General features: G+C 41.1%; 1 protein-coding gene across 1 annotated transcript in view; it reads left to right on the top strand.

Annotated features, from left to right (window-relative positions):
• The window catches only part of lepr (leptin receptor), a 51,222-nt gene that overhangs the window by 20,497 nt on the left and 9,292 nt on the right, over positions 1-21,433 (top strand). The window contains exons 2-11 of the mRNA XM_085376862.1: positions 7,270-7,327; positions 8,524-8,576; positions 13,536-13,763; positions 14,999-15,116; positions 15,567-15,742; positions 17,369-17,517; positions 18,372-18,513; positions 20,147-20,307; positions 20,435-20,534; positions 20,798-20,897. Coding sequence (XP_085232988.1) covers positions 7,270-7,327; positions 8,524-8,576; positions 13,536-13,763; positions 14,999-15,116; positions 15,567-15,742; positions 17,369-17,517; positions 18,372-18,513; positions 20,147-20,307; positions 20,435-20,534; positions 20,798-20,897 — 1,285 coding nt within the window. The remainder of the gene's footprint in view (positions 1-7,269; positions 7,328-8,523; positions 8,577-13,535; positions 13,764-14,998; positions 15,117-15,566; positions 15,743-17,368; positions 17,518-18,371; positions 18,514-20,146; positions 20,308-20,434; positions 20,535-20,797; positions 20,898-21,433) is intronic.

The raw sequence follows: 21,433 nt of genomic DNA, 5'->3' as shown, positions 1-21,433 counted from the left end.
TAGGAAAAAAGCATTTTACACTTGTTTTCCATCAAGCAGCTGAATCATATGTTTTCTCACATAAATTGACAAAAAGTAACTAAAGACAAATGCAGCAGCAGGAAAACCAAACATACTTGTCATCTCTCGTCCTTTTACTCCTGTTTGACGCTCATGTGGGTGGATTTTGAATGTGTGAAACCAGATTCTTCCAAGCATCCCTGCAGTATAGTATAGCAACAGTGCAGCGCAGGCTGCTGAAAACAATGAGCCAAATCAATCTCCATAAAGACCGGTGGGCTGTGATGCACCTCTATCATGACGCAGATCAAGGAACTCCCCTTGCAAATTAATCTCCTCATTTTTTTGCAAAGGCGGTTTATGCAGTGACGCATCCTTTCTACGTCATAATGGCTTATAGTGACTGCAGGCACTATCTCACTATGGCACACACATACACATGCACACTAGCACTACTATATTTGTGAGGGTATTATCTGTCATTTAGTCCCCAGATGCAAACGTTACTACGCACATGTTGACACATCCGTCCTTCCTGCCACTCAGTAAAGAGCTGCTGGGCCAGCTGCAGTCTCTGACAACATTTAATCTGTTCCTCATGTCGCTCTGGATATCATCCACATGCTCCATTTCCCTGTGAAAATCCAAAGGCATGCGAGTCAGATGATGTGGCATATAAGAATGTAAGTGTGAATGTCTTTGTTAGCCTATTTTAGCTTTTCAGTGTCCTCTCTGCTCTAAAGTTTCTCTGCAGTGTTTACGCTAAAATTGATGGATTGATATCTTTGAAAAGCATTTCCAGCCTTGCTCAGTGAGTCTTTCACATATGATTGTTGTCCCTACCTCCTGAACAAGATTCAAAGGAGTGTATTACTGCATATATTTTGTGTTCACCTAAATGTCAGGGTTTGAGTAAAACCAAAAAACCTTTCTTGTCGTCGCTGTAACAATAATAAACATCTAATTAACGTCATAGTTCTCCATGCAGCTTTGAAGGATGTGAAACTGAGGCAAAAGCCTTTAATCAGTTAACGTTGCAGCTGAAAGTATCATTTGGAAATGAAAAGCCAGGAGCATCTTCCTTGGAGGGTTCAACCCGGGGTTGCGGTCATGGCCTGTTAAGGGCTCTGTTGGCTCTCCGGTGACGGTTTCCTCGTGGCTGCGTGCAGCGGGGCTAGGGGAGGGTCTGTGCTGACAGACGTGGGTTACTGACCTGGTAGCATGGCTGCCCCTGGGTGGGTCCGGGACAGGCGTGAGGTTCTGGGGGCGCTCCATCTCTGGGCTGGGGCCCTGGCTTGGCCTTGGGGGATTGGGTCCCGGTTGGTGTGTTGCCAGGGTTGTGGGTGGGTGGGTGTATGGGGGCCCAGCCCTGGTGCAGGGTTCCGCCGGCTCATTGAGCCACCTGTGGGGCTCTTCAACTGGTGGGGGAGGCTGTTACATCTTGCAGGAGGTCTCCTCTCTTCAGGAACTCTCTCTGCAGGAGGAGGAGATGCAGGAGAGGTGGAGGAAGATCTCAGCCTGGGCGTCTATTGTCTTGTGTAGTCTGGAAGATGAGTGGATGACGGGGTGGGTGCAGTTTTCTCTGTGGTGGGGTCGGGTCGGCTGTCCTGGGCTCTGTGGGGCCAGGCGGCGCTGCCGAACTAGGCCCCGGTCCGGAGGGGCCTGGGCCCCCTCTCCCTGGCGGGTTGTAGATTATGGGGGTGCCTACTGGGGTCAGCGGGGGAGCTGGCCGCTGCGGCTGCTGAGTGACCCCTCATCTGGGACTCTCCTCAGCTCTTTCTGGGACAGTGGCGCGGCTGCCCCTCTGTTGGTCTTCCTTGGTCTCTTGTGTTCTGAGAGCCTCTGGATGTCTGGAGTCTTGATCTCCTCCATACCTGCTTCATGCCCTGGTGGACGGGGCTGTGGCTCCCCACACCATCTAGCAGATCATTACATGAAGGAACCTTTTAAATACAAGCGCGCTCATGCTTACAGGTGTACACACGGGTGCTCACACACACAAACTACACCCTTTTTGGCTCCTACCTCAAAGCACACTGTGCGCTGTCGATCTTACGTGCTGCACAATAATGTTTAATATTTAGTATTTACTGTTATATTCACATAGATAATCGTGATGTTGTTTATTATGTTGCTCTTGTTTTTTTCTTCTGCTTGTTCTCTTTTTTTTTCTTTTTCAATAGGTGATCCAGATATTTGTATTTTTTGTCTGCTTATTTTGTTGGTTTTTGTTTTTTGCCCTTTATCCCCGTCCCTCTTCCCTGCTGTTTTTCTTTCCCTTTCTTTCTCCCCTTTCTTTTCCCCAGTGAAGTCTGTCTCGTATTTAACAAGTGAAAATAAAATAAAATAAATAATAAAACGTGAATCAAATAGACCATTATGGCAAGGCTGGGATGGTCCATTTGGTAAAGTAAATCCGTTGGGCATCTTTCTTCACCTTTAGACAATAATTCTGATGGCAAAAGAGCCAAACAGGACAGGCGAAAAAAAAAACTGTCACATAATCACTGTGACAGTGATTATGATAACTAAAGGTCACTGTCACAAGGAAACACAATTATGTTTCTCAATAATTTGCTTGCACAATCAACTGTAATGTGAGAGCAGTTTCAGCTTGAAACCGAGCTGCTCTTGGGCTTACCTAAGCCTAGTCAGAGTTCAGAAAAATCAAATCTAAAAAGCAAACTGGAACCCGAAAAATGACTTAACAGTCACAAGTGGACTGTGGATCGTCACACTATTCACATACACCCACGCACTGTGCCCCTTAAGAAATGTCACAGTGAATATAATCATATGTCTCAGATTCTAAATTAAACTAATTAGAATTCACACCTATAGACAGACTAGTCAACTCAATAACCACATATTCCAACTGCAATACTAATTAGTAGCATTATGTTTCACTTCATGCGCTGCCACAAATGTAGCTACAATGCTTTGGTCAGTTTGGCAGCTGCTGATTAATGAATGCTATTACATTACATTTAATATCATTTGCAATGCACGTGACAGACAGGATACAGCCAGAATTAAGATTACTGATAAAGTGTCCCGATGTCCTGGAAACCTGGTGTATTGCAAAACGTTTTAAACAGTGCCAAATCAGAAAATTAAAGCATGCCTGTGTATTTACCACGTGTTCTGTTTGGGGCACATTTGGGGCAATGAATGAACAGCGGGTATTACATATAAAGTAAGTTCTGTATTTTCACTTGTGTGCTACATCACTCAGAACAACAAATTCATTCACTGCTGTGAAAGCCCTGTATAGTTAATCATAATACAGACATACCTTCCATTCAAATAACAGACTGCCTGTTTGCATTTGGAAAAGTAGGCTGACTTCGTGGTGTGGACAGGGAAACTTTTTTCTTTTTTCCAGGACTAGAAGAAATTGTTAAGGTAATTCAAAATTAAAGGAAAAAGCTGCATGTCACAATAACCCTAAGTAGGCTACTGGACTGTTTGCACATATACAATCAGCAGACTCAGTTTCACTTGTGCTTTAGTGACAGTCTTTTTCTTTTTTTACTCAAGAAGAAGGGAGTAAAATTTGCTTATCACCGCATAAGGCCAATGACAAACTTACTGTCAAAAAAACAAAACAAAACAAAAAAACCTCGTGATGGTGCTCTTGTAAAGCCGTTAATTTCTCCCAGGTGTAACATTTCTTATTCTCTGTCTTTAATTATTCATAATAATTATTCATAATTAAATAATTAATTATTTAATTATTAGCGAGACCCTCTGAGCGCAGGGATCAGACAAGCCCTTATTCTGTGTGATGCTTAGCCCTCGGGTATACCCAGTGTTGGGACTAACGCGTTACTTAATAACGCGTTAGTCCCAACACTGGGTATAACAAGTGCTTACTGTAAAGTTAACATATATCTCAAACTCAGGTTTGAGATTCAGGTTCACAGCAGAAGAATTAATAACAGTGGTGCTTCGGAACCGTGACTAGAGAAAGCAAGTTACTGCTTCACTCAGATATTTTGGATATGCAAAAAATTACTTGGCTCACACACTTTATGGGCTTTTAATGGAATGAAAACCTGGAAGGAGAGGGCAAACCAAGTCATTAACGTTTTGCACATTTTCATGGCCCACGAGTGCAAGTGGCTTTCAGTATTCCAGTTATTGGTGTGAAAGACTTCCCAGATACAGTAGTTACCCTATCTATAAACATATAGCAGGCTAAAGAGACGCATAAACTAGACTCATCCATAGATAGATGGATTTAGTCAGTTTTAACTTTAAACAAATGATTCCATTTATCTTGTCATACTTATTACAAAGCATGTTTTATATTCAATATAATAATGGAGGAGGGTTAAATTATTTCAAAACTGCACTCGAGTTTAGACCTTGAGCAACAGCGTAGTAGATTCTTGTGGGATTCCCGCAGATGTCTTGAACGCATCACGATGGGCCGGGCACTGGAGGCTCTCCCTCCTCCCTCGGCTCTTTAGCTGTTTCAGCCGCCTTCAATCTCGTTCTGGGCAGCGGCTCGTTTTGCGAGAGGGAGGGGAAACTGCCCGTCTGTCACTGGGAAATCCTGATCGCTACCCTCGGTCTCAGTTAGCGGGGAGTGAGCTGTGATAGAGGCGCGCAGGTCTTCAGAAAGGATTAAATTCAACTGAATGAAGCGCACACGAAGTTCTTCGGCAGCGACGTAAGAACCCTTTCTCGTTATTACTAAAGCCGTGTCCGATCGTGTTTCTGCCTGTGACCTTTCACGCTCCTGTGCGGTCCTCTATTTTTCCACACAGAAGTGAGGAATAACTGCTGAGTTAAGTCGCCCACTTCTGACAAACTGACAGCTTTAACGTTTTTTAGTGGCATGTGTTTCCCCCTCCGTCATTTCTGTACCTGCCGCCTGATAATAAATGCCTTTTATTACTTTTCTCTTAGATTGTGATTTCTGGGCATCATCTCTAACTTTTCTCTTAGTTTCTCTTAATTTCTCACTTTTTTTCACTTGAACTTTTTATGATATGCTTGTTCCAGAGCACATTTTTCTGTAAAGTGTCTAAGAATGGAATAGCCAAACTTTTTAAACTTGTTGTGATGCAGCTTGGCAGAAACCATGTTCCTGCTTTTGTGGCTGCTGATGGGAAGGAGGGGAGGAAACAAGCCCCTGCGCGCCTCTGTGCAAAGCAGCTTCAGTCAGGGTGTGAGTCAGACATGGATGAATAGCTGGCGAGGTGGAGTCCCTGGAGGACACGGATAGGAGTCCTGCAAGTGGAAAATAGTTTCAGATGCTCGTCTTGATCTAAATTGTTTCCAAAGAAGGGGGGGGGGGCAACAGTGCTCAGAGTAGGAAGAAGGGCATGAATAACAGCCCTGAGTTGCTCAGTTCCACCTGCAGATGATGATGATGATGATGATGATGAGTGAGCATCACTTTATTGACAGCTGAGCTTTTTCTCTGCTGCACATGTTTGGTTGCACGCTGGGCAAAGGTAGGATTATTTGAACACATTCACGTCTTTTTCCGACGCCGTGGGTGTGTATTTATGCACGATTTATTTATCCTGTTTTAAGATGGTGCAACAGCTGATCACATGGAATTCATTACTTTATTGTTTTTGGAAGAATCTTTTTGTGATTTTGAGATTTTGATTGGTTCTTGGTAGGCCTGCGTACTTTAACGAATCAGTACACTGTGATATGGTAGAGGAGTTTGTTTACACCGTGACTGCGATCCTATTAACATCTGTGATTAATCTGAAGTCTTTGTAGGAGGTGTTGCAAATCAGCGAGAATCGTGTCAGTGTTGAATTCTTCTGTGCGACGGAGTGTGATGCAGGTATTAAATGCATGGCAGATTCCTATTTCACTATTTTGTCCATAGAAGTTTCTCAACATATGTTAACATCCTGGCTCCAAATTCCACATGCTGTAACATGGATGCAAGCAGGGAATCCTTGTTTTCCATCTCACATGCAAATGACTGTGGGTGAGAAATCTGTCTCTACAACATTTAAGCCTTCAAGTGTTTCATGACCCTGCCATGAGCACTGTTTTATAATAACTGAGATACACTATATGCAGTCTTACTCCCACCATAGCTTTTGTGAACTGAGTTACCTTTTTCCCTGTAAGTTAAGAAAATAAAAAATTGCTAAAAAAAAAAAAGGAAATGCACAGCATAAGTTGTTGGATTGGATTAACATTAAAAATTTTGGAGTTTTTTGGGGGAAATTTTAGTTAAATACAGTAATATCGTCATAAAGGATTCCTGTTAGGTTAACGTGAAACTGAAACCTTTGTGATGATTCTTTCAGTAATTATACTGAAGTGATAACAATGCTTTGCATAACAGACTTTCCCCAAAGCTGTTCCAAGAATCACATGAAGGTGATGGCAGGTGTATACGTGCCTTTAAATAGATGAGATGCTTCCTCTACTGATGTTTCTGCTTTACATGAATTCATTGAATCCTTTATGGTCTGTTTCCACCAGATAACAAACCTGTCGGCCAGTTTGCTCTTATTTTCAGTGGATCCTTACAAATTTGGCCACAGATTGGCTTGCTAATGATTGGTGTATTAGAATAGAATAGAATTCAACTTTATTGTCATTGCACATGTCACAAGTACAAGGCAACGAAATGCAGTTTGCATCCATCCAGAAGTGCTGGATGTATTGTACAGAAGTGCTGTAAGTATTACACTCAGACCAAACGCACAGTGCCTGCTGTGCATCTGTGGTGTTGTTTTTCACCAGGACGCTGTGTGTCTGGGGTTGGTGTATCACTGAATTAAAAGATTGTATTCATTTACTGCCTCGCTGCTCTTGTTTGGCACAGAAACAAGCAGAAGTGGAAAGCTTCACGATGATGGTCGATGGAAAAAAAATAAACAGAAAACATCTGAATTTGATTATATTTCTGTTAGAGAGAAAAGAAAAGAAAGCAAATTGCCTATTTTTATCTAACATCTATATTCACGACGTCTAGTGAACAGTTACATGGGCAAAATACAGAAAAGATCTCCCTGTAATATTCATTCCTCCTGCCTGGTGTGTTTCATGAATGAAAAGCAGTTGAGTGTGAGGCGAGAGAGAGGGAGGTGCTCATATCAGCGAGAGACCTTTTTTTTTTTTTTAATAGAAAAATTGCATTTAGAATCTCCTTGGCTCTGCCTTTTGCAAAGACTTTTAATTGTCACTATTTATTCAGGTCACGACAAAGTCCTGACTCACAGTCCCTTTGGAGATCCAAGCACCTTAAACAGCTGTGTCTCTTTTTTCTGTCCTCAGTGAGATTCACCACAGCCAAAGCCTATGTGGTCCATGCTCTCGTGATGACCGCTACAATGTAAGTATTACTGTCTGTTCTCTAATCTTCTGTTCGTGGGGTGTTGAAAAGAGCTCGCTGCATATGCAGAAGTAGCAACACTAGTTTTTGATTTTGTATCCACAAACTTGTAGTCTGACGATCTCAAACATAAGACCCGGGGGCAAGAATTTGGCCACTGGACAGCTTTGAAAAATGTGAAGAAGAGAAAGAATTTTGGACAGTCTTATAATTTTTATTGCTTTTCCTACTAATAAAAAAATGACTCCCATGAACATTCATACTACACCAAAGTAATTAAGTAATAGAAAACAATTAAATGACATAAAACTTCTACTGTGGAAGATTTCAGCTTTATTCAGTGGGTCCAAAGTGGAGAAAAAAGCTACCAGAACATTTCTGTAATTTTACACGTTTATTTCTTACAATTTAAGTCCAAAGAACAATACTTATAGATTAACTACAGTATGTAGAAAAACAGAGAAATTCTCTTATAATTGCATTAAAAAAACCTTCTAAGATCTTTGGAGGATTAAATGTGCTGTTAAACTTCTTTTCTCTGACAGAAATTTGAGTTTCACTGGTCCTGCGTTTCACTGGTCCAAATGAGTCAGAGATCCCTTTTTGCACAGTAAAAATTTCGTACCTCACAGACAGACATAAACATTGGCTTATTTTTTTAAATTATGTGTTTATTTGCCTTCTGAAAGCTTTGTGAGATGAACACTTTAGAAACTGTATGAGTTTTTCAGAGACTCCATGAGAAAGTGTCTTGTTGGAGCAGCTCATGGTTACATATGTTGCAACTTGGAGCAAGTTAAAGTAAATGTGAGCTACCTTCAACCTGTCCTCAGGCACCAACCTCTTGGCACTTAAATGGTATTAAGCGGTTGTGAACTGTCATTGTCTTGTGTTGTAACAGCCCAGGTTTTTATGTCAGATGATTACGTCTGCAGAGAAGTCGGTCCAGTTCTTCCAGTGCCCTTTCTGCAGAAAACTGGAATGCATTCCTTCTACTCCCACTGCTTTCCCATATCTGTTCTTGAAAAACCTTTTTAGATTGAGTGATAGTAATCAATCAGTGACTCATAAAACACTGAGTTTTGCACAACCTTACTTTGTTTTCATGCTAAATGAAAATCTATCCTTCAGCATTTTCTTTTTTCTCTCCATCGCTCCATCTTCCTATTTCTTATTCCTGCTTTGTTTCCCTACAGGGTTCAGTCTGTAATGCTGACAGGCCTTGTGTCTGTGTTCCTGGTCTCCTACGGTGAGTTCCACCTCCAGCACATCATCTTTGACCTCCCAGCTTGTAAGCTTAACCTCTTCTAGCCTTTAAATAGTTTTTCTCCTTTAAATAAACAGTGCTTCTCACGTGTGGTGTGCGTAGAACAAAAAAAGTTTACTTTTTTTAGTTTACTGAAAGATTAATTTAAGAAAGTGTTTATTTTAGAGAAAGTATATGCTCCAAACACTTCAAAGACACACACGTCACCACGTGTCTTTTATCAATCTCGCACACTAAATTTGTACACCATCCGTGGATGTGTTTCTACTTAAGATGCACATCCACATCAGTAAGAGGCTGTAAAAATTGATTTTTTGAGATTTTGGCAGAAAGATTTTGGTCTTTTACACATATAACGGCGTATTTACACCATTGAGCCCTGCTCTCAAAAACTGATATAGATGCAACACTGTCTGTGAAGCTGGATTTAGAAAAATAAGTGCTTAAAGTTAAAGTTTTAGCTTGTTTAATGCCATCTTCTCTCATTACGAACGTGAGGCAATGTGGTTGGTTGGTTGGTTGCAGCTAATAGACTTACATTAGCTTATGTTAGGTAACTACTGACTTTGTCGCTATATTTAGCGAGTTTTCAGACCCCCTTAGCGACTTTTCTTCTAAAAACCGACTAGCGACAAATCTGGCGACTTTTTCTGGTGTTATTGGAGACTTATTTATGACGACTTTTTGACGTGAAAGTGCAGGTTGCTCTTAAGACACCTATGCGTCCAAACAGCAAATGAAACGCGCACGAGCAAAGCCGCCGCTCGCGCACTAACTGTAACGCAGTCAATTCTTCTTTTACTGTTATGCTGTTTTGTGGATCACAAGGTTTAAAATTACTTATAAACACACACACACACACACACACACACACACACACACACACACACACACAAAGTAACTCCACCAGAGTGCCTATTCCGGGTCACTTTTGCACAGGTCCAAGCCCGGATAAAGGAGCACGGTTGGAATTGTGACATTAAAAAACAATAATTGCTAAAATAAATTTAATTTGTAGTTCTAAATAAATTCTAAATGCATTTAACACATGCTTTAATAATAATAATAATAATAATGGATTGGATTTATATAGCGCTTTTCAAGGCACCCAAAGCGCTTTACAATGCCACTATTCATTCACTCTAGCATTCATACACTGGTGGAGGCAAGCTACTTTACTCACTTTATGTCTCGTTCCACGTTGTTATTTCTCTCTTCAACAACTTAGGTTACAATTATATTAGCATGACCAATTATGCAAATTAGGCGATGACATCATTTAGCGACTTCTAGCAACTTTTAGGACACCCAATAGCGATTTTCCTTACTTAGGAGTTGGCAACACTGATCTGTTGTTTGGCTAGCTACACTCAGACGGGAAAGTCCACCTGTTAGCTAATGTTTGTCAGTTTTTGAGAGCAGGGCTCAATGGTGTAAATTAGCCTTTATATATGTAGCGTTTCATGTCCTCTTTAAATCAAGATGTAATTAATTTTCTATAGACATAATGTCTGGGATGCTCACATGAATGGCAGAGTTGGTTATGTAGCCTCTTACACAGAGGTCCAGTTTTATCTTTATGTAATCTGATCAAATTAATACGTGTGAAGAATGGCCAAGCAAGAAGTGTGGAAGAATTATTTATGTATACAGTGCTTTTCATAAACACGAGTACAAGTAGCACACAAATCAAAAGAATAAAATCTGTCGGTCATATTTATCAGTAAACAGAATTGTCTTTAGCAGACTTACTTGAGTCTTATCTGAGGCGCTATTATTTTTATCTTTTCAATTATTGCTCGTAATTTCTGCTTATGTCAGTTTTGAGTAAATCCCTATTTATTGCATTACGCTTAGGGGAGAGTGAGGTAAGATGAGCCACTTTTTACTCATGTTGCCCTGGATGTGAGAAAAAAATAACACAGAAATAGAATGATAACATATTCCTTTATTTCAGGATGTCTCCTTTCAAATGTAATTATCAGAATCTATGTCTGATGACGCTGCCCAAAATAATGACCTATTAAAAAAAAATGCTCCTTTGTCTCAACTTGCCCCAGATTAGGGGTAAATTGAACCTAGTCAGTGGGTAAACTGAGCCATCTTGGGGCAAACTGACCATGTAGTTTTTAAAATGTAAAACTGATCATATTGTGAAAACAAACCATTTTAACAGTTGTAAACCTGTGAGAACAAACCTGGAAACTGGTGGTTTCTAAACAAACCACCAGTTCAAAACCATTTATTCAAAAGAACTATTCAATATTCCAATGATCAAGGTTGCAGGGGAATATGAACTGTTGCTCCCTCCTTGCAGTTCCTCCAGCCTGTTGAGGTTGAGGTAGCTTCTTCAGCACATCCTTGCGTGGGAAAGATGCCTCATCATTTTCCTTGAACACAAACGTGGGTTTCTTACTGCTAGTGATCCCTCGGATTCTTCTGAGAAATCTGGCACTCACTTCGTTGTCTGCAAAGCTGTCAACCAGGCCAATGTAATGGTGGCTCCTGGATTTGGATGCAAATCTTACGATGACAAAGTCACCAACTACCAGGTCTGAGACATCTGGTTCACTTCTTTCATCGCTGGAACTCTCATACTCAGAAGTGTCTTCAAATGGGATGGGAACATCACTCTCCTCAGAGCTGCTTTCCACTGCAATTTTTGTCTGGGTTTGTTTCCTCTTCCACATTCCTTGCTTTTTGTGGATTATTTCTTTTTTGCCTTTCAGTTTATTTGTCCTTTCTTCATGGGCTCTCTCAATTGCCTGCTTTTCAGGTGTATCAGTCAGGATTCGTGTCTTCACACGCTTTCGATTTGTTTGTTTCCTGGGCTGCTGACTTTTGGGGAAGGGTAGAATATCAGTGGGAGACACATATCGAGCATGGTTGGGGTCACTTCGTGAACCACATGCATGTACAGGGTCTGGTGAAGGTAGCTCAGCAGAAAGAGAGGCTGAAACCACAGGTGCAACACCTTCAGCGGCAGGCTGCTGCTCCAGGTTGGGCCTGTCTGACACCATGGATGGCTCAAACTCTGCATCAGAGAAGATATCTCTGTTGTAAGGGAAAATCCCAGTGGCTCTAAATCCCGAGGAGATATTTCGTGGTGTCATTGCTGACATGAAAGCATCATTCACACAACCAGCAATTTGGTATATGCTGGCAGTTTTGCCTGGGTTGGACCTCATCGGAGCCCACTTGTTTTTTTCCTTTTTCTGCCACTACCTGCTTTGGTGTCTGTACTGTTGTTACACCTGTTTCGTCAACATTAAAAATCATGTTTGGGGGGAATTTATACCTGTCAAACAAAAAAAGAGCAATGATGATTAGTTAAATTTTTAAGTAATGCAAAAAATGTTAGCTGAGAGTACGCATATTTATTCACTTAACTGTTGTTTGTAGTTGTCATAAATAGTTATTAATGTTTTCAATTAGATAACTTCTGTTACCTGTCGATCACTTTAGCCAGATTGTCAAAGAACTCCCCAACTGTAGTCTTATTGAAGGCTGTAGCTCTTCCCAAAGATGTTGCCTCAGGCATACGGCAAGAGAGATGGTGGCGTGCCAAAAAATTCTTGAACCATTCTTTACCTAAAAAATGTAATGGTAAAGTAATAAACTACACAAAATACATTAGTCTGTGCCAACCTACTGAAATGTTGTTTCTTGCACTTCCTACCGGCTAAACCTTTCTCTGTCCAGTTGCTGGGAGTAGGAATGTTGTTTCTGCCTGCCAATTCTAATGCCAGTTCACGGCATTTCTTTGGGGAAATGCCATGGAACTGCTCTGCAAGCTTCTTGATATGCTCTGATAGCTCCTTCTCCACCTCCTCAGAGAAGACTCTCTTTGCTGAAGCTGTTCCACTATAGCCAACCGATTTGACCTCCTGTGTGTCCCTCTTTTTAATATATCTCCTGAGTGTTGACCTGTCAATTTGTCTTTCTTTAGCCACTGATCTTATGGACTTTCCTCCCTTGACTTCACTCGCTGCCCTTTCAATCTCCTCCAGGGGTGTTGAGCCCCAGCTGGTCTTCCGTCTGTAGGTCCTTGGCATGATATCTTTTCTATAATAGTTAACATATGACAAATACAACAAAAGGGTTCAGTATACTGAACTAAAATACTATTTAATAAGTCAGAGCCTTAAATAAATTTCAGTGCCTTATGGTGGGGTAGGTTGAACCATTGGATCAATTTACCCCATAGCCTTTGGCTCACTTTGCCCCATAGCCACCATTTTGAAAAAAACGGGCTAGCTTAGCAATTTAGGCTAATCTTTAGAAAACTTCTTCAGATGATATTATATTTTAGAAACCCACCAACATGTATAATATATCATCTTAGACACAGATACATTTGTTTTAATATTACAGTCAATTTACCTGATAGGCAGAAATTTTACTTTGACAAGCAAAAAACATTTTTTTGTGTAATACAGACTTACCCCTTCTCCAATGTGCTCCTCTTTAATATAGCAGGATGGAAATGATGAGTGCTTCCTGGATTTATGGTCACATGACAAAACATGTACACAGTTACCTAGATACAAGGGGTGGTTCAACTTACCCACTGGCTCATCTTACCTCACTCTCCCCTACTCTTTCTTTCTAAGAAAGGCTTCTTGCTTCTCTCTCCTTTCGCCTTTGTCACTGAGACACAAACACAGACTGTCATCACATTCGGCAGATGTTCAGCATCCAACTTCCATGAAAGAGCCGTTGCTATTGCACAACATTTTAGGGAACAGAAACAGTCAAAAGAAGCAAATGTTCCAGATAGCTTTGACCTTAAGTAGGCTGTCACTTTAATGAGATATAAAATAAAACATATTTTGCCTTTAAATTAAAAAAAAAGTAAAAATTGTAATACACAGTAAAGGTCTTGTTAAAAATCTGCTCGTGTGTCATCCCCACTTAATTTTATTGCCTCCCTGTGAGCAGGTGCTCAGAGTTTGAAGCCCGAGGATGGAGCCTCTCTGCGTTCAGGTGCCGGGGACCTCCCGTGGCAAGATGAGCTGTGCTGTGAGTCACCTTCAGCCCACCTTGGTGTGGAGGGAGGCAGCGCAAATTCACCAGAAGCAAACCTCTCCCAATCAAATCTCCCACACAGTCCCGGCTGCACTTTTAAGAGCTCGAGAATTGATTCACATCATCCCCGATCCTCTGGCGGTAAGAGTTTAGCGCCAACATGTTTCATAACACATACATTAGGCCTTAATACAAAGTGTCTGTCATTGTTGTGTGTAGATACTCATCTGTGTGATCACTGAATCACGTCCAGGTCCAAACGGGTCTACTCAAAACGTGAATGAGATCATTTCATTTCTGTACGTTGACATACTGAAATCTAAATTATGGTCGTCAGGTTTTTGCAAAACCTCTAAAAAGTGTATTTTTTTATTTTGCGTTGATGCAGAAATTAACATCTGATGAAAAACTATTGTGTACTTATGTTGCTCCCACTTTCCTGTCAGTGTGGCTGATGAGTCAGTGTTCATAAGGTTTATCTCACTAGGATTTCGTGTGTTTTTATTCTTTTTTTTTGCAAGGAGAAAAAATACTCAGCACATAGGATTCATAATTATAAAATCCCCTCTCTGTGTTGTATGGATCTGAAAGTACACGGGGAATGGTGCAGAGAATTTGTTTATTTGCACTGATCTATTAGGTGCTGTGTTGTGTAAGGGCTTCCAGCTTTATGTGAATTTTAAATCTCGAGATTCTTTATGATGCCTAACAATCAGGAGTGATTCACCTTCTGTAAAACACTGGAGCTAGACGAGATCAGGTAGGTGGTTTGATCCCTGGCACCTGTCAAAGTGTCCTTGGGCAGGATATACACTCCCAAAATGAACCCTTATTTACACTGGTAAAAAAACAGAAAAACAACTGTGTATGATAAGAAGAGCGTGCTGTTTTAACGGATTAATGTAGCATAAAGTGCAAAGTAGGTGTCGAAAATTAAGAATTGGGTGCATTTTATTTACAGACACAAACAGCACGCACTTATGCCTCTTTCATTCATGTTTTTCCACTGCTTTCAGCAGCCAGACGTTTCCCACAGTGATGGGAAACTGATAAAACCGATCATTTGCCTATATATGTAAAGCCTGTACGTGCAGTAAATAGATTTGATGGTCTGTTCTATTTCTGATTGTGGCATGAAAGCTAACTGTATTTCAGAACTTTTACTTGAGCAAAGAGCCCAAGGTTGTTCATGCAGCTAAGGATTTCAGTGCTAGAGAGGGTTTGTTCCTTTTTACCAGGCTGGAGGAGGCCTCTCCCCAGACTGCCACTCAGTCTCAGGCTTCTTCTAAGAATATTAAACCAGGCTGTTTTCTTAGAAGCCTTCATTTGGAGGTCTGCCAACAGTCTCCTAACATGCAAATGTAATTTCGTTTCAGGCACCTGTTTGGACATCCTCTGCAGAATTGATGGAAACTGGCAAAATTTAATCTGCGATCTTCGGTCTCGTGGTCAGCCGTCCGACAGTCTTATGGCAGTCAGCTTACGGCGGCAGTTGTGAGTGTGAAGCGGCTCTCGTTAATGGCTGCGTTTTGCCTGTTGAGTGTGTGTGAATGAGTGATTGTGTGTGCCTTTGTGTGTTTTAGTCTGATTGGCGATGTCTCAACTGCTCACTGGGGGGTTAAGTGTTTATCTTACTGGCTCCAGGCTTGTACTGTGGTAGGCTAATGCGATTAGGTTAGCACTGACCTAACAGGCACTTGAGAATTTTACTCAATGGTTTCCCCCTCAAGTCTGATTTATTAGCTGTTTTGACATTTTTTTGAGCACTTAAAGTACTTTTTCTCCAAGTCAACAAAGATATAAGAAAATGTAACAAAAGATATAACACAACAGTGAATTGAATAGTGAAATGTCACTCAAATGCACCACGCTGAAACATGATAATCTAACATACCAAGAAATGCCAGAACTTTCTGACTGAACTGTTTTACCATCTGTTTACAGATTTCAGCAAGATGGTGACTATCCCGCATCTGAAAATCCTGTTGTTTGTGAGGCGCAGGATTCCTTCATGTGCTCACTCACTCTTGACCCAACAACAAGCTTTGTCGCCATGGTAACTGTCAGCATCTCTGATGCCGTGGCTCCACCAGTTCTGCTCAGAGTTCCTGCCCGACCTGGTGAGAAAGCCATGATTCATAGCGGGAGTCACACTAATTAAAGTAATAATTTCAGCTAATAAGTTTACCTTGTAAGACAGTGACATCCAGGTATTTGGTCATTTTTCTGGTGTTTTATATGTGTGACCACACTGTTTTAAGTGTATTACGGTTACCAATCAAAGAAGCAAGTTCCCAAACAGTCTTCTTTTTTTCCACACATGAAAGGTCCTAAGAATACATTTAGTCTATGTATGACGGTAATGCCGAACCTCTCATTGGTTAATTCTCCATTCTGACGTCCAACCTTAACATGATGGACAGATAAGGAGAAAGACCTTTCTATAGCTGCACCGTGACCGGAATACAGCTAAAAGCGTGTGTGTGCAGCCAAGCTGTGAGATCTCCGCAGTAACAGACAAGCACTTTGCATGCTGAGTTTGTTCAACCAGACCGCTTAGATGAAACGGCACGGAGCAGAAAAGAAACTGAGTAGTAACAGTCAGGCTTTTGCTGTCTTTTCACTGCACCGCTGCAGTTTTATCCTTTTGGTTCATTTAATTGAACTTCAGTGATCTTGAAACCAAACTTGTATTATTCATGTCTTGTAAAAATAGAGCCCCCTTAATGAGGTGTCGATTTTACATTTTCTCAGCCAAAACTCTAGGTTTGAGGCTCTCCATTTGGCGTATATGTATTTACAATGTGTTATATATTGTTTGCATCATGTAAATGGCTAAAGTGGCTGTTGCCTTTTTGTGTTTTCTCTGTATTCTTGGAAAAAGAAAACACTTTGTGGATTCAGTTTATTCAGACTCAACTGAGTTATAAGAAGCACCAGGAACTGGCACTCGAGGCTATTTCCTGTTACCTGCACTGTGTGAACTGTCATTAAGCAATGGTGCTGCAGTTGTTGTCATATTAGGGAGGGCGTAACTGTTTCTTGATCTCGATTTATGTACATGTGCAAATTAGGCTTTGTGATGAGGAGTAGAAGCACTTCATGTTCCTAATGGCGGAGTAGTGTGGGAGCAGAACGATTTGGCTGTTACTCATAATGTTTATTGATCTCTTCTCGCCCCGTGGGCATTTTTGTGGTTTTATGAGACTTAATTATCTCAGGTTGTTTGTGTCATAGTTGAACATGTGAAACGGGGCTTTGTTATCAGGCCTGCTCCACCTGTCTGATGTTTGTCTGGGTCCACGCTGCTGAGAAACCCGCCTGAAACAAGCAGCTTTTTGTACAGTAGTGTACGTTATGTGATTTATAGATTATTAGTAGCATGCTTTGATGACATTTTACTGTTAGACTAAAGTGTAAAGTGAACTTGCCTTTTATGCCTGGTTGAGAAATTAAATTGCATTCAGCTTCATTTATTTCATTTTAATAATTCAGAATTGGAGCTATCATTAGATTTGCATGGCTCTAGTGGCATACTGTCAGAGTGACAGTAAATAACAAACAGTACCAGAAGGAGGCTTTTGGCCTTGTTTTCTTTTTATGGGCCATGAGCTAAATCGGGTTGTCTGGTTGTAACCTGTGATGATGCACTCTGACAGCACTGCAGAGTAGTTTTATGAATTTGTCAGATGTGCTGTATATTGATGGTGTTGTGAAGCTTACGTTGCTGTAATCTTTTTCTCCAGAGAAACCTAGTCCTCCAGGCAACCTGTCACACACTCAGACCATCGAGGCAGAGCTGATCGTGCTCTGGGATGACCCGGCCGACTTTGACGCTGGTCCACTGAGATATGAAGTCCGATACTCCTCTGGCACCACTCACCCGGCCTGGCAGGTAAATACTAACTATTTATACTTAGAAGATTATATAAGAGGTGGAGAGTTCTACTAAGAATTTGCCGTCAATTAACAGGATTTCCTGTTTTTTTTTCTTCATACCTTTGCATGTAAAATGTCAGCTAATATTTGAAGCCTGGTTGTTCACCACAAGTCCCCCAGGTTAATCTACTGAGTGTTTTTGCTTGGATCATATCGGCTTTAAAAAAAAATTCTTGATTCATAGTGATTGTTATAAATCACATATAAATGGTAAAAATAAAATGGCCTGTATTTGTATAGCACTTTTCTAGTCCCTAAGGACCCCAAAGCGCTTTACACAACCTGTCATCCACCCATTCACACACACATTCACACACTGGTGATGGCAGCTACATTGTAGCCACAGCTGCCCTGGGGCGCACTGACAGAGGCGAGGCTGCCGGACACTGGCGCCACCGGGCCCTCTGACCACCACCAGTAGGCAACGGGTGAAGTGCCTTGCCCAAGGACACAACGACCGAGACTGTCCAATGACTTTCCCTCTCTGCTTTGGGCACTCTGCCAAGCTAAGATTTCACAATCTGCTTCAGTAACATCAGTGTACTCTTAGGCATGTTTTTTTTCCTGCTTCATTTCACAATTAAAATAGATTCTTCATCAAATGCATCATGCTTCATAACGATAATAATCAGCTGCTGCATGTAGAAACAGTCCAGTTCCAGTTGCAGTTCCAGTTAAGAGGACTCTAAACAAAAGCAGCAGCCATGCTGTGACGATGGATTTGACTTAGTCATCACTCCAAGTGGACAACACCCAGCAGTCTGTGGGTACATGTGTGCATGTTCTTCAGTATTCCTTATCTGTCTCCAGGTGGTGTCTGCGCCTGGAGAGCCCAGAGTGTCTTTGGATCTGAAGCCCAAACTAAACTACACCGTTCAGGTCCGCTGCTCCGGCCCGGAAGAGCCTCCACTGTGGAGTGAATGGAGTGAACCTCACCACATCCGCCTGGATAGTAAGAGCTGCTTCCTCACAGCAGAACCTTAGGAGATGATTCATGGGACCAGCTTCTTATCTCTCTAGAATTGTTTGAAAATCACATATAGTCACTGTATTCATCAGTTGATCCGGTACTCCATTTCATATAAGAACATATAAGAAGGAAGTGTAAGAAGTTAGTAAGTGTAAGATTCATCAGGGAGTAAAGGATAATATAAGTATAAAATTATCTTTTTTTTGCAGTGAGCCTAACATTTTAAACCTGTCCTGGTGGCTGTGGGTCAACTCACATTTCTCTGAGAGGCTCATTCAGATAGGGTCAAGCACTGAGCGCAGTTATGTCCAATCCAAGCTCATTAGACTGAGTCACTGAAAAACTCATATGAGTATTTCATCAGAGGTCATTCTCCAGGTTAATGATCAGCATTAAAAGCTCATAAAAGGGATTATTTACTGTATAGTCTTTTTATTTGATCACCTGTAACAAAAACAAGAAAAACTAAAAATTAAGTTTTAATTTATTAGGCAAAATAACAAACTGAACCTATCAGATATCCTAATCAAATAAAGTTAATAGTGCACTTTACAGTTTTTGGACAGCAACAATAATTATATTTCAACATAAAAAATATTGATTTAGGTAAATACAAGTGTTAACATGGGATTGCTTTGGTAAAAACACTGAGTGTTGGTCTAATAAATCTGTCAAGCACTGTCTGTATCATTAGTGCATGCAAAACATTTTTTAAGTTATTCAACTCAAATCACAACAACAGTTGCATCAAGGTGCTGTATGTTGTAGGTAAAGACTCTACAGTAATATGAATTATGAAACTGAAAGTTGAAAAACAAGAGCAAGAACTGAGACATAACAATTGTTTGCATGAACTAAAATCAGAAGCCTTCATGTCAGCTGATCAGTGACTCATACTAAACTTGGGCTAATTGATTCCAAAAGCTTTACACAGCACAAGTGACGGCGTCTTGTTGTATTGTCACAGCAGACATATTTGTGATGTTTTTCCTAGATAATAGATACTGTTACCCAAAGACTGCCCATGTACTGTGTGTCAGTGGTACAGTAGTGTGTGTCATGGGGTTAAAAGTTTGTGAGACTCAGCAGCTCTGAGTAATCCCGCTAAAACGAGCCACACAGTCGTCCTTGTAAAACAGCAGTAATTTCGATGATGTGAGGTGTCTTGGCTTGAAGGGTGACTCAGAAACTTCTGGCTAAAACGATGCCAGAACAGAAGAACACGCCGCAGACGTCCTGCTGAAGCATTCACAAAAGTTACATTTTGAGTGAGTCAGTGCTCCTCACAGAAGTTTCAGGTGGCTGTGTGACAGGAGTCGGATAGCTCCCCTCTCGTTCTTTTAATGGCAAACTTTGACAAAGTTTTCATAATTCCATAGAAAGGTTTGTTTTTTTCTTTTGTAAAGGTCTACGTGACAACTGTGGGTGAATGAGAATGAGTCATGTGTTTGATTTGTTTGAGGGTCTTTGTTTTTGTCATCTGAGTGACATCCATTTGGCTTTGTGTCTTTTGTAAAAGGCTTTTCAAAGTATAAAAAGTTAAAAATGAGATTTCTTCTTTGAGGCAGTAAACATAACATAAAATGACGTGTTTTTTTTTCTTTCCTGCGTGCAGCGGTGAGCTACATCCCCAAGAAAGTGGTGGCTAGACCCAGGGAGAACGTAACAGTATACTGTGTATTCAACGACCACAGAATGAATGCCAGCATGGCCGTGTGGAAGCTCAACTTCCAACCGCTGCCTCCACCCACCCTGTACCACCCAGTCAACCAGTGGGTAAGAAGTACAAAAAAAACCCCTCTCCCTGCAGAGGTTTTTGTGATGCTCGGAACATTTCTGTGGGCCTATTTTTAAAAGAAATACAGCCTCCAGTACAGTAAATATTTTTGTTGACCCAAACCAGGTGAGCAAGATCACATTGCATCCTTCAGAGAATCAAATGTATGACCTCCTGAGGTGTACCGAAGAGTGGAGCATCCCTTACAGCCAGATCTATGTGGAAGGTGAGCTTTGTTGGACCAGTAAAAACAAGTCTAAGTGTTATCCAATGTATTTCTCTTCCCTATTTTATAGCGAAAGTCAGTTTCTTATGTTTTAAAGTTGCTTGAAATCCATGTCCCTTCAGTGTTCATTTGACAAAGCAGAGCGGCGACTTGTGAAAGCACAACAGCGTGAACCAGAATAACCTCAGTGTGCAGGGGCTAGCTCAGGTGATGTGTTTGTGACTGTCACCCAAATTAAATTTGTTTTTCTTTGTGTGTTTCAGGAGCTGACATTGATATAAAGTGTGTAACCAACGGGGACATTGACGCCATGGACTGCAGTTGGACTCACAAACAGCCGGATAAGCTCAGATTTCAATCCAAGTAAAGCACCTTTTCCAATCCAGTTGATATTTCCGGAGTGTTTATGTTTCTTAAAAGATGCTGCATTGCTCATAAAACTTTTGTGTGATGAAAAGCTGGAAGTTACTATACACACACACACACACGCACACACACACACACACACGCACACGCACACACACACGCACACGCACACGCACACGCACACACACACGCACACAGTGTACCAGGACACCAGGTTCACTGAACACACCCTCGACCTGTGTGTTTAGCACTAGAGAAGCAATATCAGGAAGTTTATTTCAACAGTGGAATGTAAGTGTGAGTCGTTAGTATTATACAATACAATAGACTACAATAGTAAGTCTCCTCTCTTTAAAACCAGTGTGGCCTGACACGATTATGCAAGCTCGTTCTAACTGACTGATGTACTGCAGATGTAAGTTGTATTAAAGATGACGAGAACATCTTATTTCATGTTTCAGATCAGATTGTTTTGCTCAGACTTCAACTATTCTAGTTGTCACCAGTTCTTTAGTCTTGGTAAAGTTGTGTTT

This window comes from Diplotaxodon limnothrissa, linkage group LG17 (assembly GCF_057381915.1).
Source record: "Diplotaxodon limnothrissa isolate DT_005_m linkage group LG17, D_limnothrissa_male_GT1.1, whole genome shotgun sequence".
Classification (NCBI taxonomy): Eukaryota; Metazoa; Chordata; class Actinopteri; order Cichliformes; family Cichlidae; genus Diplotaxodon; species Diplotaxodon limnothrissa.
The sequence above is the reverse complement of the archived record's forward strand: the minus strand, read 5'-3'. Positions and strand labels throughout refer to the sequence as shown.